This window comes from Notamacropus eugenii, chromosome 1 (assembly GCF_028372415.1).
Source record: "Notamacropus eugenii isolate mMacEug1 chromosome 1, mMacEug1.pri_v2, whole genome shotgun sequence".
Classification (NCBI taxonomy): domain Eukaryota; kingdom Metazoa; phylum Chordata; class Mammalia; order Diprotodontia; family Macropodidae; genus Notamacropus; species Notamacropus eugenii.
In genome coordinates, this window is record NC_092872.1 from 74,283,183 (window position 1) to 74,301,919 (window position 18,737).

General features: G+C 42.1%; 1 protein-coding gene and 1 long non-coding RNA gene across 2 annotated transcripts in view; both read right to left on the bottom strand.

Moving 5' to 3' along the window:
* Window positions 1–9,808, bottom strand: part of FRMD3 (FERM domain containing 3) — a 334,009-nt gene extending 324,201 nt beyond the window's left edge. Inside the window, exon 1 of the mRNA XM_072605267.1 lies at window positions 9,381–9,808. Coding sequence (XP_072461368.1) covers window positions 9,381–9,527 — 147 coding nt within the window. The 5' untranslated portion in view covers window positions 9,528–9,808. The remainder of the gene's footprint in view (window positions 1–9,380) is intronic.
* Window positions 9,809–15,645: 5,837 nt separating this feature from the next.
* Window positions 15,646–18,737, bottom strand: part of LOC140501546 (uncharacterized) — a 37,417-nt gene continuing 34,325 nt past the window's right edge. Inside the window, exon 3 of the long non-coding RNA XR_011966227.1 lies at window positions 15,646–15,961. This is a non-coding gene — a long non-coding RNA (uncharacterized lncRNA). The remainder of the gene's footprint in view (window positions 15,962–18,737) is intronic.

Sequence of the window (18,737 nt, forward strand, 5' to 3'; positions counted from 1 at the left end):
CCTTCCTTCCATCTCCAAATAATTTTTAAGTATATTCAATATGTAATAATAATAATGGGCAGCATTTACATAACGCCTTAAAGTATCTGAAGCACTTTACAAAAATTAATTCATTTTATCCTTACAACAATCCTGGGAGGTAGGTGGTATTATAATTCGCATTTTACAGATGAAGAAACTGAGGCAGGCAAAGGTGACACAGGTAGTAAGTACCTGGGGCCAGATTCAAAGTTGGCTCTTCCTGACTCCAGGTTCAGCACTCTATCTACTGCATCACCTAGCTGTACACAGGAGTACAAAGGTAATCAATTCTATTGAAATACACTTATCAGAAACATAAAAAGATCTATATGAAATGATGTAGAGCAAGAAAACTACATATTCATCAACTACTACGCTACAAATGGAGAGAACAACGACATACCCAAAAATCAAAAGCAAATGTAACAAAAGTATAAAGAAAAGATATGAGAGAACATCCCTAAATCACCCTTTTGTCTAGGTAGGTGCACAGGTTTTACACACTGCACGTGTTTTGAGACTTTCTCAATGTATCAACCAGTTGCATACATTTTTTCCCTTTCTTTAAAAAAAAAAAAATACCATTTGTCATATGGGATGGTACCAGAGAAGGGGGAGGGATACATGGAATACTATGATGATCTAAGAAACGAAAATCATCCACAAAAAAATTTATTTAAAAAAAAGAAATGCAGTTATCAAAAATATTTTAATTAAATAATTAAATATTTATTTAAGAAATTAAATAAAATAGCTTTTATAAATTAAATAAATTATTTTTTAAAAGAAATACCATTATCAAAATATTTTTTAAAAGACAAATTCATAGATTCCAGGTTAAAAGCTCCTGTTTTGAGATTGTACATCTACAGCTAAAACGGATACCAGAGGCCATAAAACTGAGACCTAAGGAAATTATGTGACTTTCTCAAGGTTGAATTGCTAATTAGTTGGCAGGACCAGTACTAGAACCCAGATCCATTGATTAATGATTCAGTTCTCATCCCATTATTATCACATGGCCTCTCCACGAAACCACCAGTCATTGGCTGAGACCTCGAAGAAATGAGAATTCAACCTTCATCAGTGAGGTGATGGCTCTTAAGATAGTTAATGTACCGCTTAACAGGGGTACCCACAAAGCTGAAATCACAAATCACAACATGAAGTAATAAAAGGGGAGCCAATATGATGAGTTGTTAAAGGAAGAAACAGGGTGTTTGTGAATATAAATTGGATCTACATAAAGGTCCACAAGTGGGATTTTTAGAAATTCTAATGATTGGAGGGTTTTCTCGCTATTTGTAAAATTAGTGTGGGGTCACATTTCCATGTATTTGCTTAAAGCACCTTCCATTAAATAATTAAGTGAGAGAAGGCATCAAGGGACTTTGTCTTCCTCATTTAGCAGAATGGACGCTGACCTAAGTTCACATCAGTTATGTGAGCACCCAAATGACCTGTTAGGGCCTGAGAGTCCTCATCTGTGAAATAAGGGAGCGTGAAGCTATGACCTCAGCAGTCCCTTCCAGGTCTAAACCTATGATCTATGACAAGGTGATGAATTAATACTGTGCTTTGAATAGGATGTGGGTTCTACAAACATTCTTGTTAAATAACTTGATCAAAAGTGTTCCAGCTGCCTCTAAGCTCACTAGAGAGCTGAATTAATACTTAACTCATATAGGTTAAATCCCAAAACAACAAACTGCCAAGAAAGTAAATTTTTTTTTTGTTTGTCCTAGAATTTAGCTATCTAGAATTTTTTTTTTTAATAAATAGCTAGATTTGGCCATGGCTTGGCTATCTGCTTACTCTACTATGCAGAGAACTTGCTGTTATAACGCTAATGTTGAAACATGACTAAGCCTGCATGATGGTTCTTGTTTTGTGGTTTTGGGGGGTTTTTAATCCTTCAATGATCAGAAGTAAATAAGAAGGAATTCAGTTCAGAAGAGATTTCTGAAAATAAGATGAATATTCAAGGCTTAGAGTTAGCTATCATAAAACCAATTCAATTTAACACACATTTATTAAGTTGTTGTTCAGTTCTATGTATGGTCCATGTTGTTCATGGACCATACTGTCCAAGGGGTTTTCTTGACAAAGACACTGGAGTAGTTTGTCATTTTCTTCTCCAGGGAATATTAAGGCAGAGACAGGTTAAGTGACTTGCCCAAGGTCACACAGTATCTCAGGTCTTCCTGACTCTAGGCCCAGCACTCTATCCTTCTAGCTGCCTCCTTTATTAAACACAACACTATACCATCACAAGGAGTATGGTATAAGAGACAGAGAGCTGGCCTCAGGTAAGGAAGAGCTGGGTTTAAGTCTCACCACTCCTGTTACACATTGGCTCAGGGACCCTGGGCAAGCCACTTAACCTCAAAGTATCCCCAGGCAACTTTATAAAACTAGGTTAAGGAGCACTGTGTCAGACTTCATAACTGGAGGGAGTTTTCTCATAAGCAATTCCCTGTATTAACAAATCACAGATCCAGACCAAAAAAAAAAAATCTAATGGGCATTAGATACACACACACACACACACACACACACACACACACACACAAACACATACATACATACAGAATGTTAGAGCTAGAATGCATCTTAGAGATCATCTCATACTACCCTTTCATTCTAAAGACAAGGAAACTGACAGAGGTCCAGACTCCAAATGATTTACCACAGGCCACATAGCTAGTTGGCATCAGGGCCATCCGAGGACCCAAGTCTCCTGACTTTTTATCTATTTCTTTTTATTACCCCAGCCTACTCTCATTAATCAGAAATAAAGAGAAAGGCTAAAAACCTCTATCCTCTAGCAGAAATTGTTTAAACAATCAATAAAATATTTACTGAGTAAGTTATGTCTAAGTCCCTATGCTAAGTTTCCTATTTAACCAAAAATCCAAATCCCCAGGCAATGCCCATGGCAGACATGGAGTACCAAGTAGGAGACCTCAGGTGGCAGGACAAATGGGCATTTTTATCATTCAGTATTCCTTAGTCCTCCTAATAAAGTCTTTTTCCCTAGTCCATCAATCAATCAAAAGTATTTACTAAGTATCTGTTATGTGCCAGGTCCTGAGCTATGCCATGGCTATATGGTACAAAGAAGGAAAGAATCCCTGCTTCCCAGGAGCTTACATCCTAATAAGGGTGACAAGTATAGAAATAATATACATGTATATATGTGTGTATATGTATATATATGTATGTATAATACAGATATGTTATTTATGTTTATCTATATATTATGATCACATAGTATATCTCCTAAGTATTGCCAAATAAAAATAAAATCATTTCAGAGGGAAGACACTAGCAATTAAGATAAAATATAGAGACAGTTAGAAAGTGATGCTCAAGATGAGTCTTGGAGGAAGACAGAGATTCTATGAGGCTGAGTTGAGGAAAGAGGACATTCTGAGTCCCAAGGATGGGAGATGAGGTATCATAGGAAGAGAGCAGGCCAATGTGATGGGATCTCAGAAAGCAGTCTAGATAGAAATTAATATCCAGCGATAAAGGTTGAGGGCAGGTTGTACAGAGCCTTAAAAGCTAAACAGAGGAGTCTGCATTTTTTGTGAGAGACAGTAAGGAACCATGGAAAAATGATTGAGTTAGGGGAGTGAGATGATCAGATCGAGGTCTTTCAGGAAAATCAATTTGGCAACTATGTGGAGGACTGAATGAAGGAAATAGTGAGACAGGAAGACCAATTAGGATGTCATCGAAATAATTTAGGCAAGAGGGGATGAGAGCTGGAGGTATGCTATCTGTGTGAGTAGAGAGAAAGGGTGGGTGGCAGGATAGTGTTGGAGTTATCCCTTCAAAGGCTCACCTCTGGAAATCCTTCCTCTTAGCCTCATCTCGACCTTTACTTTTTCTAAGACTTGTTCCTCTAGAAGTTACTATTTTTTGTTGCTGTGTTTCAATCATGTTGACTCTTTGTGACCCCATTTGGGGTTTTCTTTGCAAAGATCCTGGAGTGGTTTGCCATTTCCTTCTCCAGTTCATTTAACAAGTGAGGAAACTGAGGCAAACAGGGTTAAGAGACTTGGCCAGGGTCACACAGCTAGTAAATATCTAAAGCTGGATTTAACCTCAGAAAGAAGAGTCTTCCTGATTCAAAGCCCAGAGCTCTATCTACTATACCACCCAGCTCCCCAGAAATTACATCACTGCACAAATGGAGGAAAACTGCTGACTTTCTCCCACACTTAGACTAAACATTCACAATCAAAGGAAAATGTTTACAGAATCAGCACTTTGGATCCAATGAAAAACATACTACAATATTCGGGATTACACATGCCATCTAGTAATTAACTGTGAATATGCCCAGTAAGGTGTTTCCCTTTTGAAATTATTCACTGCCAAAGTGCCTCTTCAACAACAAACCTTTCAAAATAAGCATTTTTAAAAGCTACTCTTTGGCTAAACAAACAAACAAACTTCATTTCTGACCCTACACTCATCTGTGATGCATCTGGATGAAAAGACCAAAAATATGGCCAAATCATCACCTCAGTGACTGAAGCGACCTTGTAGATCTAAATAAAAAATTCTTGATGTCAAGTCAGTGAAATTGCTGTTTTGGAAGCTTTGGGGTATATACATAGGTGTGTGTATGTATACATACATACATACACGTATGCATATCCAGGGTTGGGGAATCTGCAGTCTTGACATCACATGTGGCCCTCTAGGTCCTCAAGTGCAGTCCTCTGACTGAATCCAAACTTCACAGAATAAATCCCCTTAATAAAAGGATTTGTTCTGTAAAACTTGGATTCAGTCAAAAGACCACACCTAGGGACCTAGAAGGCCACATGTGGCCTTGAGGCCACCCCTGGCATATACAAATCTAATCATACATAGATATATATACACATATAAATACATACACAAACATTTTGATCACTGGATTTCAATGTAATCGGTTTCCCTTGTGCTCCTATACATTTTATTACATACCTTTAAAAGAATTCTTCTGAGAAGGGCTGCATAGGTTTAACCAAATTCCCAAGGGGTTCTGATCTAGTCCAACCCCTTGATTTTACAGATGAAGATATTGAGGTACAGGGTGACTTGTCCAAGATCACACAGGTGCTGTGTGGTGGCTGTTCTTCGTTCTTGAAGAGGACCAAAATGATATCACCATGTTGGGGTCAAGGTAAAGTATGTCCTGCTGTGGCTGATCAGACCAATATGAATTTGGAAGGCTCTACCACAGGTTGGGCACAAATAATCCAAATGAACTTTTGGAGAGGAAATGTCTCTAAATTTGTACATTTCAACCAGTACTAAGTAGAAGAGCCAGAATGAACATTAGACGGAACCCAAGGGAAAAAACTTGGTATTTTATCCTCCCCGATTCTGACTTAGAGAGCTGTTCCTTGACCTTTGGCCCACCTGTTCCACCCTGACCCACGTCAAGAGACTTAATTTTGGAGAGTAAGAAATGGGGGAAAAAATCAACTGGGAAAGCACTAATTAAGCATGAGTTAAGTGCTGGAGAGACAAAGGAGTCAAGAAAGTCCCTGTACTCAAGGAGCTCACAGCCTAATGGGGGAGACAATACACAAACAACTAAATACATACAAGACATATATGGAATAAAGTGGAGATAACCTCAGAGGGAAGGCAGGAAAGGCTTGTTGTAGAAGGTGAGATTCTAACTGAGGTGTAAATGACACCAAGGAAGCCAGACAGAGTACCAGGCATGAATTATAGTCAGTGAAAAGACATGGTAGGGAGATAAAGTATCTTGTGAAAGAAACAGTGAAGAGACCAGTGTCACTGGATCCCAGAGTAGGAGGGGGAGGTAGGGAGAGGAGGGGATAAGATAAACCCGAACCCAGGTCTTTTTGGCCAAATCACTTTTTGCCTCTCTCAGCCTCGGTAACAGTCATAACAATACCTGTCCTAACTACTTTCCTATGGTTGTTATGAAGTCTATATGGGATAATTATACATCCAGTGTTTTCCAAACCTTCAAGTGCTAAGTTAATGTCAGCTATTATTATTTCCTCCTCTTGGCACTTACAAATCCCAAGCTCCCAAAGACCGGAATTATATCTTATTCATCCGGGCAGCCTCCTTCAGCCCCTGTCCAGTGCCTTGCACAGAGGAAGTATTAAATGTCTATTGAACTGAACTGAAAGTTTCATGCACTAAACAACTAAGGGCCCTTATGGATGATTTCGTGGGGATCACTGCTCTTTTCAGCAATGTGGGGAAGGGCAGAGGGCAGTCTAGTGGGGTCCCAGGCCACAGTACATTCTTTAATTCTTCAAGAATTATGCATTCTTGAAAAGAGGTTGTTAGGATAGCCTTAAAAAATCATCACCATCATCTCTCCAGTCTCTCTATCCAACCTCATCCACCTATAATTATCAGTTTTCAACATCTTTAATTGTTCCTTTAAAAAAATGCCCTGAACTCTAAGGTTTCCATAATTCATCAGGAGGTCATGTGAGATCTATATATCTACCACCACCCCACTTTCTCCCAGTTCATCACCTCTCTTCCCTTCATCCTCCAGAACCTGGTCCATAGGAGTGCATTTAAATAGACTGTACATTTTTTAAAAATCCAAGATGCTCACTCACATGGAAAAGATAGTGAGTATTCCAAGGATATTACCGTCCCTGTGCCATGGTGCAGGCTGTTCAATTTTCCACACCCATTAGAGCTAACTCAGCAACAGCCCTGCCATGCTGATTTTCTTAATCATGAACTACAGTAAGTAGTGAAACATGTGTCTGCAATCCCCCACTGTTCCTGGGCAGCTTCCAGCATCAGGTGCAAAATCAGTGAGAGGTTCTTGATACTGAGGGCTATTAAACACTACAATAGGTCCCTAAAGGAGGCTGGAAGGGATCTTGGCAAACATAATGTCCAACCTTCTCATTTGTAAAATGAGGAAAAGTCAAATACTTTGTCCAAGGTCACAGAGTCAGCTACCAGTCTCGAACTTAGGTCTTCTAGCAACTAGTTCGGTTTTCTTTTTCTTCCTAAAAGTTTGGGGTTTGGGAATTTTTTTTTAAGAGGGGGAAGGGGGAAGTCTTCATCCGTTATAGATGAGAGTCAAAGCAGACCATTCTTCAGAAAGGAGTATATAACATATAAAAGTTGTCTTACAAATCTGTGATTCTATGAAAGAGAAAAAAAAAAGATTTCGAAACCCTCCCAGGCCCTTCTAATGATAAGAAACTTGTCCTTCACACCAAATGGCAAAAAAAAACGCAAAATCACTTTCTTTGTTTAGTTAAAACAAATGGAAACTTCAACTCCAGTTGTATCTCTCAAGCCCTGCTCCTTCAAGGGTATTAGAAATTCTCAGAGTATTTGTGATTTGGGGATCTCAAAGCATAATTGTGATTCACTTTGACTCTAAATACACCATACAGAGCTTTTCTGAGAGAAAGGAAGGAGTCTCAAAGATATATAATGGCGGGATTTTCTGAATCAAAAATCAGGATAAGGGCTTTAAAGGCTTTTTTTTAAAAGCTTCTGCTGAAATAAGGATTATTATAAAATATCCTGAAAGTATGGCCATAATACCCCAAATAACTAAACTAGCAACTCTAAAAAAAAAAACAAAACCTGTAAACAATACTCTTTGATCTAAAATTCTATTGCCTCATTTTCAATACTCTTATGCAAAGAGAATCTTTATTCTATTTTGGCTCCCAGGGCAGCAGGAGCGTAGGGCCTGCTTGCTGTATAAAGCAGAGCCAAAGAAGACTTATGTCCTTTAAAGAATGCTTTAGCTCATATTAGAGTTGGGGGAAAGAGGGCTAAAAGAGAGCAGAGAATTCATATCAGTTCTTTCAGAAACAGTCCCCAAATAGCTGTGTTTTCAACAGCTGCCTTGCCTTAAATCATGTGCTTCCATTGTACAACTTAAAGCAGAATACAGAAATTTAATCTAGCTATATCTATCAACCATCTTTGTGCAGAGTTGGTGGCACCAGAAAAACTACATATTCTGTTGGTGCCTGTATTATTTCTGAATATTATACTGAAAGCCAGTCTCCTCCAGAGGAAAGGAGTGGCAAAGGGGATTCAGAGATTAAACCTGCACTATGCTTTCGCTTCTTAAAGCGAAGCACTTTTCTGATTCGAAGTAGTGAGACCGTTCCCACAAGAAAACCGAGGAATGCTCTTTCATTCAGTATGTGCCCAGCACACCAGAGATGGGTTTGAATGAAATAGTATGTTTTGTATTTTCCAAGTCCCTGCCGTGTACACTAGCATTGTGTAGGATGGAGAGAGGGAGATGCCTGACAGGGAGGAAATCTTAAAAGGTGCTGCAAGTGATGCCCTGGAAGAGGCAGGGTTCTTGTGTTGTGGAAGGGACATCCTCAATGAAATAGGGCTGGGCATAGGTGTACACACACACACACACACACACACACACACACACACACACACACACTCTCTCTCTCTCTCTCTCTCTCTCTCTCTCTCTCTCTCTCTCTCTCTCTCTCTCTCTCTCTCTCTCTCTCTCTCTCTCGCTCTCTCTCTCTCTCGCTCTCTCATCATGGGGCCTTATTCCCGGGCCCAGAGACTGCCTCTTCTCAAACTTCAGCCAGAAAGAACGAACTGTACAACTGTGCCAAACCCCCACCCCCACCTCCCGGCACCCCAGCTTCCCTGGGCTCCTCGGCGGCGGCACCAGGCGCTCCTTTCGCAGAAACACCCAGACGTGACAGCTCCTCTTTTAGCACCAGAAGCAGCGTGCTCCCCCGCACCCTTCCCAGCCTGGAGGGAGAGTCTGGAGCTCCCGGGGCTGCCCGGGCGGGCGCGTGCACACCCTCCCCACTCCCGGGAAACTTCGCTGATGTGCGTGCACCCCAGTAGTAAATGCTACCGCGAGGGCGACTAGAGGAGTGGGGCTGGGACCGGGAGGGGCTAGCCCAGGAGGACCGAGGCACCGGTGCCAGGTGCACGGGCGTCCGACCGAGCCTGGGGAAGGGCGAGCTGGAAGTTAAGTTCAAGTGCCCAGAAGCCCGGAGAGGCTGGGTGAGGGGAGGGAGTGCCCGTTTCTCAGGCTGCTGCTTGCGGGGAAGCCCACCCTGAGCTGGACCCCGGCTGGCTGGGAGAAGAGGAGAGGAGGTGCGGGCATCCCCGAGTCGTCCGTGCTTCTGGAGGGAGAGGCGTGCAGGTGTCCAGAGGGCGGAGGGGCCCGGGTGGGCATACGCGCGGCAGACCATGCCCCGGCCCCGGATCGCCCGAATATGGCTCCCCCATTCGAGGATGGGGAAGCGCCCCCTCCCCGTTCCTCTGCCTTCCCCACGTCTCCGGCGCCCACCCCGGCCCGCTCCCCAGCCCTCACTCACCTGGATGTGGCAGCAGATCTCGGAATCGTCCAGCAGCCGGACCGTACATTTCATCTCCTGGCTGAGCGATCTGATGCTCGAGCTCCTAAAGCGGATCATTTTCATCGTCCTCCTGCCTCCCCGCACACAGTGGCAGGAGGGGAACATGCACCGCGGCCCCGGGGAGCGGGAAACCTCCGGGAGACACCCACCAGGGCTGCCCGTGCAGCGGCAGCGGCCGGAGGAGGGGGCAGCGATCAGCCCCGGGGAGGCGGCGGCGGCGGCGGCGGCAGCGGGAGAGGCTGCCGCTGGCCAGACATGCCGGTAGTGAGAGCGATGGCTGGTGATTCCCTCCCCCGCCTCCACCCCCCCGGCTCCCAGTCCCTTCCTTCTCTCCTCTCGCCAAAGAGAACCCGGGCTGGTGACGCCGTCACCGAAGCACACACACACACACTGGAAAGGAGAAAGAGGGGGTGGGGGGTGGTGGAGATTGTGGGGATGAACCTGGGGAGAGAGAGGAGGGGGGCGAGAGAGGAGGGAGAGAGGAGAGAGAGAGATCCCTGTCTGTGGTGCTGTTGCTGCTGCGTCAAGCTTTGCTCTGCTGTCTTCTGCTTAGCTTTAGCTTCTCTCCCTCCCCCAGCCAGCCTGTCTCCCTGCCTGTTTTCTCAGCATAACCTCTCTCTCTCTCTCTCTCTCTCTCTCTCTCTCTCTCTCTCTCTCTCTCTCTCTCTCTCTCTCTCTCTCTCTCTCTCTCTCCTCTCCCACACACACACACACACACACACACACACACACTTCCTCTCCTCCTTTTCTCTTCTACACAAGATCTGACACACTTCACTCCATCCTGCTACAGAAGATAGGACTGAAAGGGAGTTGAAACACACACAGGTTCCCCAGACGACAGGCACACGTGCTTGGTTAGGGAGAGAAAGGGAAATAAAGAGGTTCCCTCCAAAGTTAAGAGTTCTGTAGTGTCAAAAGTGTTGGACCAAGTTGCCCAGATAGTGGCCTTATACTAAACAATGATATGAATTCAGCGGATTAAGATTATGTTTGTCCTTAGAGGCAGCTAGGGGGTGCAGGGAGTAGGATTTAGAGAAACAGAGACCTGAGTTCAAAGACACTTCTTAGCTGTGTGACCCTGGACAAGGTACTTAATTTTTCCCAGAGCAAGTTTTCTCATCTGTAAAATAAAGGGGTTAGAGAAGATGGTCTTCAAGGGTCCTTCCAGCTCCAAATCCATGATCCTGTAAGGAATGTCTGGTATCCCCAGCATCTAGCAAAGGGTCTGATGATCTGATAAATAGTAGGTATTTGATTGCTTGGCTAATGGTATACACAATGATTTCTTAAATTAGACTACTTTTAATCCTAGCCTTACTATCTGAGGCTTTCTTCCCCAACAGTGGCAAAATGTAAAAAGTAAATGTAAGGTTTCCAAGGTAGCTATTTTCAAGGGGACGATGCTCATCATTGGTAAATGTAAAGTCCAATATGTTCAGATTTGAATTCGAGTCCTCTGACTTAAAAGCAAAGCTTTTTTTTTTTAATTATACCATGCTGCCTCTCAATCTGGGCTTGTGGGAAAACCTGAGTCCTTGCTGCTCCTCTCATCTAGCTATGATCTCTTCCAAGAGTTTCCTACCCATCACCTTATGTATGACCTTTAAAATCCCTATCCTCTCCTTCCAGAATATCTGCCACGCAGCAGTTCTTTGAACAGTACCAAGCATTTATCCTGGCTTCTTCAATCAGATTATGGAGATATTACTTTATAGTGGAGTTAAGTGGGTCTATCGCCAAGATTTATAATGGGCAGCATCTCAAATTTATTAGTATGTTTTGTATTTTTAGGGTCAGTGTCCCTTTTTGCTAGAAATAAGTGAGAGGAGCAACAAGGAAGAGACAAGAAGCTGGTAATAGAATCATGTTTCCCCCAAGGGATCTCCTACCTACAGGAAGCCATCTAGCTGTTGGAAGGACTTTGGTCAGCAGTTTCTATCCCAGAAAGGAAGACTGAGAAGGAGGGAGGGATGGAGGGAAGGAGGAAAGGAAAGAGAGAGATAGAAGGTTGGAGAGAGAGAGAGAGAGAGAGAGAGAGAGAGAGAGAGAGAGAGAGAGAGAGAGAGAGAGAGAGAGAGAGAAGGAGAGAAAGGAAAGAGAAGGGAGAGAGAGAAGGAGGGAGGGAAGGAGACAGAGGAGAGTACATAGAGTGCCTAGGAAAAGCTGAGTTCAAATATAGTCTCAGATACTTACTGTGTGACCCACAGCAAATTATTTAATTTCTCTCCGCCTCAGTCTCCTCATCTGAAAAATGGGAATAACAGTAGTACCTACCTCTAAAGGGGGGAGGGGATAGTAAGGATAAAATAAAATAATATTTGTAATGTACTCTGCAAATCTTAAAGCATAATATAAATGTTAGTTGTTAGTACTATATGGCTATTCAAAAACCCAGTAGTCATGTGTACCCTTGGCAAATCACTTAGCTTTTGCCTGCTTCAGTTTCCACATCTGTAAAATGGGGATAATAAGAGTGTATACCTCCCATAACCTCCTACCTCCCAAGGTTGTTATGAGGATAAAATGAGATATTTATAAAGCACTTTGCAAACCTAGACATGACATAGAATACTAATTATTATTGCTGCTGTTATTATTAAAGAGATCTCTTTTTAGGATTACAGCTTCTGCTCAGAGTGGTCTGTACGGTATTTGGCAATTTAGGTAAAGTTTCATTACTTTTAGCATATAGAAATTGGTCTGTTGGATAAGAGAGTCTAAACTGTACTTATGTAGAATGAGTTTCTTCATCAATTTAGCAAGGCTTATGGGTGGTCAGTCTTTCTCTAGGACTTTTAGCGCATTTCCTATTCCTAGAAAGTGTTTTCTGGGTGTACTCAACAACATGTCCTTGAACAGATTATTTGCTTTGTTTCATCAACTGGGGATCTTGGTTGGCTCAGGTTGTTTTGGGACAGAACTATTTCCTTTGTGTTGGGCTGATACACTTGGCCACTTTGGAAATATCTACTGAAAGAGTTTTCCCCTAGATTTGGAAACCTAGATATGAGCTATATACATTTCTTTTCCAAGGTTACCAAAGGAAGCTCTGGAGTAGGGAATAGGAACTACTCCTGTGAATCCACTGGTACAGGAATCTCTTGGGTGAGCTAACTCCCTTGACCAATGCAGGCAGGCACCTTCTCTGAAATTTATAGTCTCTAGCACTAAAGGTTAAGTAATTTGCCCAATGTTACCCTGCCAATATGTTTCACAGGCAGGATCTGAACCCAGGTCTTTCTGATTTCAAATCCAGCTGTCTCTCTAGTACTCCACCTTTCCTCTGAGACTGAGCCCAGTACATGTAAGCCTAGAACTCTGAGTCTGGGACCAAATGGCCAAAAAAATAGTCCAAATCCAAAAATGTTACATTCTTGAGTGAAAGACAGGTGTTCTCACTTCAACAAGATAGCCTATGGCTAAGCCTAAAGAGAATTGTACCAGAAGTAAGCAAAGAACAGATGCTCTAATAGCCTTGGGGTCTTGAATCCATTCAGTTCATTAACCATGCTTAAAGAACAAATACTTGCAAGCATTGTGGATGTTCAAAAGAATATGTTGCAGACTCGGAAGGCAATTTGAAGAGGGGGAACTCCAAAAGGGCTTGGAGCCAATGAACCATGCCTGGAATATGCACAATAGCTCCCAAGCTGACTACCCTGAAGGGGACATGACTCTTGTAAACAGATGAATCCTTCTGCGCTGTGGACACACTGACCTCTCACTGACTGTGGATGCTCTTTCTGTTGTCCTTGATAAGTGTAAAATTCCTTGTTGCAATCTTTAAAGGTTGCTGACTACATATTACTATGTATTTTCTAGGTTAGCCGATTAGACTGTGCTGCAATGATCATTCTCTAAGCTTTGTAACTTCACCAGCAACCAGTCTAGCTGCTATGTCAGTAATGAGTGCTATTAATATAGTGTTTGTTGACTGACTTACTGAATGTGTTGACAGTTTTAATTAGGATAGACACCCCCCTCACCAAATTCCACATCCATCCTCCCACATTCCTCTCTCTACTCCATTTCCTCCCCCGACAGTATCTCAATATTCATTTCACCTTTCCCCTTCCCCCATTTCACTCTACATGGATATCTGTGCTATGCTATGATCTGTGCCATGTACTGTCCTGTCTATCTGTTATCATGGTGTCATCTTACCGTTTATATATCTATACCAATATCAATTAATCAATATTCACAAACGTTTGCAATGCAGAGTGAAAATGGCATATTTTCCAAGGCCTGGTTTCTCTTAACTAAATCAAGGCAAAGAACTGAGTGATGGTGTCCCAGCATTTCAGGCAACGGTTTCTATATTTCTCTTCCACGATGTGAGAGCATATATATACAGTTTGATATTTAAGGCCTTCCTTGATTAAATTATCCACATCACCACCTCAACTACCATGTAGTTCACTGGCCAGTGGCAAAAAATAAAATAAAATACACATTACTCCTGCTTTCTTTAATTTGCAGGAAAAAGCAACTGCCCATTTAAGGCATTGTTAAGGGAGTGTCCATAGTGTTCCTTTTTGACCACAAGTAGCCAGCCTGAAGGGCCCAAGAAGGCAGGCTTAGGTGTGACCCAGTGCCAAAGCTTCAAAATAATTATAGGAAAAGTCATGGGAAGCAGATGTAGGAAAGATACCATTTAAGGCTTTTTTTTTTACCGGCAGGGTGGAGTCAGTTGGCAGACAGGTAGTTGTTGAAACAAATTATATTTAACTTAATCACTTTCTATATAAACACAACTTAGACTCTCTTATCCAACAGACCAATTTCTGTATGCTAAAAGTAATGAAACTTTACCCAAATTACCAAATACTATAGAGACCACCCTGAGCATAAGTTGTAATATTAAAAAGAGATCTCTTTAATAATAACAGCAGGAATAATCATCGGTATTTTACATCACGTCACGGTTTGCAAAGTGCTTGATAAATATCTCATTTTATCCTCATAACAACCTTGGGAGGTAGGTACTCTTATTATCCCCATTTTACAGATGTGGAAACTGAGGCAGGCAGCAGTTAAGTGATTTGCCAAGGGTACACATGACTACTAGATTTTTGAAGCTCAGTTGGAACACAGGCCTTCCTAACTCTATGTCCAGCATCTATGCACTATGCCACCAAGCTGACTATAAAGACAGCATTTAATAGATATTTTCTCCTCTCAAAGAAGAAGAAATATATACTGAAAAATAATTGCCAAAAAATGACCAAACAAAAAACCTTTTTATATTTCAATGATCATGAAGGAGAAGATTTTTTAAAAAGTCCTAGATCCTGTTTTCTTCATCTTTTTGGTGACTTGGAAGACTTGGACAGGTTGGTGGAACCTATGGGTCCCTTCAAAAAATAATGTTTTTGTGTTCATAAAATAAAACGCACAGGAGTACAAAGGAAAACAATTACATTGAAATAAGTGAGGGTTTTCCCATCCAAGTTCACAGACTCCCTGAAGTCTATCCATGGGTCCCTTCTAGATCTGTGGACCCCAAATTGAGAAGCCCTGTTCTGTAGCATAGTGCCTTGAGCAGTCACTTAACTTTTCTAGGCTTCTTTCTTTATCCAGAAAATAAGAATAATACTTACACTACCGATTTCACAGGGCTATTATCTGAAACAAGACAATACACGTGAAAGCTTCATAAACTGTAAAGCACCCTCTAAACATGGACAGATGGGCATTTGAGTAAATGCCTCTCAGATTGACTGGTTGACAGGCCACTTCAGTTTACAATTCAACGTAACAGTCAGACACAGTAAAGTTTCAGAATAAAATTATAAGAAAAAAATAAAGAAAACTACTTGCTGCAGATGTCCTAGAAGGGATTCCTGCACGGGGGGAGAAGGCTGGATGAAATGATACCCTCAGGGTCTCTTCCAGAGCTAGAATTCTATGATCCCAAGAGCTAACAGTGCTTTTTTTTTTTTTAAGAATTGTACATATTATGGCTAAATCTATACTTCTGCATAGCGATTCTGAGGCAAAATTGCGCATTAGACAAATGTAGTTTTCATATTCGAGTCATCTCCCTGGCAGAGCTTTTAGATACTACCTCAAGGCCAGCACCCTCACAGGATGAGCAGCCCTGAAAAGGGTCCAGTGGGCAAATCCACACACCAAAGGTGCTAGTCCTCCTTGAATACACCCCCCACACACGAACTGCTCATCCCCCTCTGGTGAACACTCGTCATCCAACTCTCACCTGTGGCTCCAAGAAGCTGTAACATGCACAGCAGTTTCACCCCAGTAAAACCACCTTGGAAGATGGGTTAAACCAGCTTGAGGATAATCAATAGAATTCAGACCCATTGATGAGTTAGAGGGGATGTCTCCCTCAAGTGTATGAAGACTTCTCCTGAAATAGGTGGATGAAAACCATTTGTTCCAAAGGCCATGAAGGCAGCTGAAGCAGGTGCTGTGGGGTGCTTAGAACTTGGGCAGGCTCCAAAGTTATCCCCTGCACCCTTGGCCACCTCCAGTCTTCTGGACTTTTGTCCTGCCACTGGATGTCGATGCCTCTGGAAGAGAGAGTGAGGCTAATGACTTTGTGCAACTCTGCCTCACCTTAACCCAATTCACATGCAAGTCACAACATCATCCATACCTCAACATGATGATCTTCAAAACTGAAAGGCAAACAATTCTCACTGGGCTCCTGTCTGCTCATATCTCCCATAGGACTCACCTCTCTTAGCCTCCCTGTAAAGTCCTGTTACCTATCACATTACATCCCAGTTCTGCCAGGTAAACTGCCTAATAAACTAATTCCTAACAAGGATAGTAATGACTCAGTGAACAAAAGAGATGTGCAGTGGATAGAGTGCTGGATCTGGAGTTAGGAATACCAGAGTGAAAATTAGATCTCAGATACTTATTAGCTGAATGACTAGGTAAGTCACTCCTCTGTCTTCCTCAGTTTTCTAATCTGTAAAAGGAAAATAACAGCACCTACCTCACTATCCTACTGTGAGGATAATATGAGATGATACATGTAAAGCACTTTATAAACCTTAAAGCCCTATGTAAATGCTAGTTATTTTCATCCTGCATGTTCCTATAAGAAGGACCCCCCCCCCAAAAAAAAAGTCTGTGGTACTGCCATATGGGAAGGATGAAAGATAACAGATGAACTCTCTACTTTGGAGAGCAGAACCACAGTGGCCACTTGAGAGACCCAAAGTCCAGTACTCTAGTCAGTGGTTTAGACAGAAAAAAGTGAAAAGATAGTTGTTTCTGGTATTCTGTAAAACTGGGTTCTCATCAAATCAAGAAGCTAGACCCTAGTAAGTGAATGGTTTTTATGTTTTGGGGAAGGGTTAGAAGGAATTGATAGTCCATCAATAAACATTTATTAAGCACTACTATATATCATGAAGCTGGCCCCTGATTTTATTGATATCAAGAACTACAAATAAGGGCCATAAGGGAACTCCCTCTACCAATGCAAAGAGGTACTTGTGGCAACTATGTTGCCTTACATCAGAGAATTGGATGGTACACAGGGAGATCTAGTAGTTTGCCCAAGTTCACGCAGCCAGTATGTTAGAGGTGGCATTTGAACTTGAATCTTTCCAACTGGGAAGCCCACTTTTTATCTAAGTCATGTTATCTCTAGAGGTTCTATGTTACCTTCTCATGAAGCAATCAAAACGGATTTCTTAAGCACCTACAGATGTTAGGGATGCAAAGGCAAAGAATGAAACAATCTCTGTCCTCAAGCAGCTTAAATTCTGTAGAGGAAGACCATGTAAAGACACAAGTATACAGAAAATAAACACAAGGTCGTTAGGGACAGACTGCCATGGGGGATCATAAGATCATAGATTTATGGAAGGGATCTTAGAGACCATCTAAACCAACATCATTTTACAGAGAAGGAAACTGAGGGCCAGAGAGGTCAGATTACCTTACCTAAATCCACTAATGTGCTGGAGGTGGCTCATTCCTGAGAGGTGGTTGTTCAATTTCCAATGTGAACATTTACACTTTGGAAACCAACAAAGTATAAATCAGAATTTGATTTTTTTTGTGTGCAGATTAAACTTAAAATTATGTCATGAGTGGATTTTCCCCCCAGAGAGCCTGTTGTTAAACATTCAATAGAACACCCTTGCCTAGATCACACTAGATAGTCAACATCAAAGGTCAGACACATGGAAAAATAGACTCAGAAAAGTGAAATGGCCTCTCCAACATCACTAGTTCCTGCCAGGTAATTACCTACTAAACTAATTCCTAATGATGTATTAATGGATAATAACAGCTTGGTGGAAAGAAGATATGCAGAGTCTCCCTATGTTAAAAAAATAAATAAAGAGAGAGACCTCTATAAGGTCAGCGGTAGCATTGTGTAGCAAGGATGACAAAAGACAGAGAAATTATCTGATTTGCAAACTAGATGCAGAGACAGATCCAAAGAGAAGTGCTTGCCCAAAGTAATCACTGGAAGTGAATTACAAAACCCCAACTTGAACCCAGTTCCTGTGACATCAGATCTAGAACTCTTTGGAAGCACCATGAATGGGGGACTGAAGAAACCTAGATTTCCCCTGTCTGATCCAAATTCCATGGAGTTCCAGGTATGCAATACAGAGAGAAAGAGACAACATCTGTTCTGTAACAAAAGTAACTGTTTATCTGCGTAAAAAAGGCTTTCTCACAGTTCCCAAGTGTCTCAGATGGGTGGAGGTTTCTCTGACTCTAGGACAGTAATCTAGTCCCAATTATACCTTCCCCTCCAGGATTTTCCCCCTGGATTGTTCTGGACAAATCCAACTGTCCTACTCTAAGACTCATGGCAGTCATTGAAGGGGAGACTTGGATGAAAGGAGTACTGTCAGTGCCCATGTAGAAGCAGACATGCTTTCCAAACAGGGAGGCATTTTTAGGAGCCTACAATACTTCCTTCTTTTGTTCAGCCTTTGATATCTAATTGAGGAAGTGAGAGGAAACAGCCATTTATTTTCTTCTGGTTTAATTTCCTCCTTTTTGCAGTTTGGTTGCCAGGATTCTTTCTGTCCGGGTCATTCAAGAACATCAGCTCAGAATTTTCCATAGAACTCTGGGGTTTAGCTGTTTAATCATGAGAACTTTCCAACTAACATCAAAAAAAAAAAAATCTCTCTACAAGGGTGGTGCTTGAGTGTGACTTGGGAACCCTAGGATGTGCCAAAGGTCATCCAGATTTTCAGTCTGTCACTAATGCTGCCCACCCCATCCTCTCCAGGTCACCTCTTCCTCTGTCCTGCTGGTCACTTGTCTGGTCACATAGTAAAATCACCCTTGATCTCTATG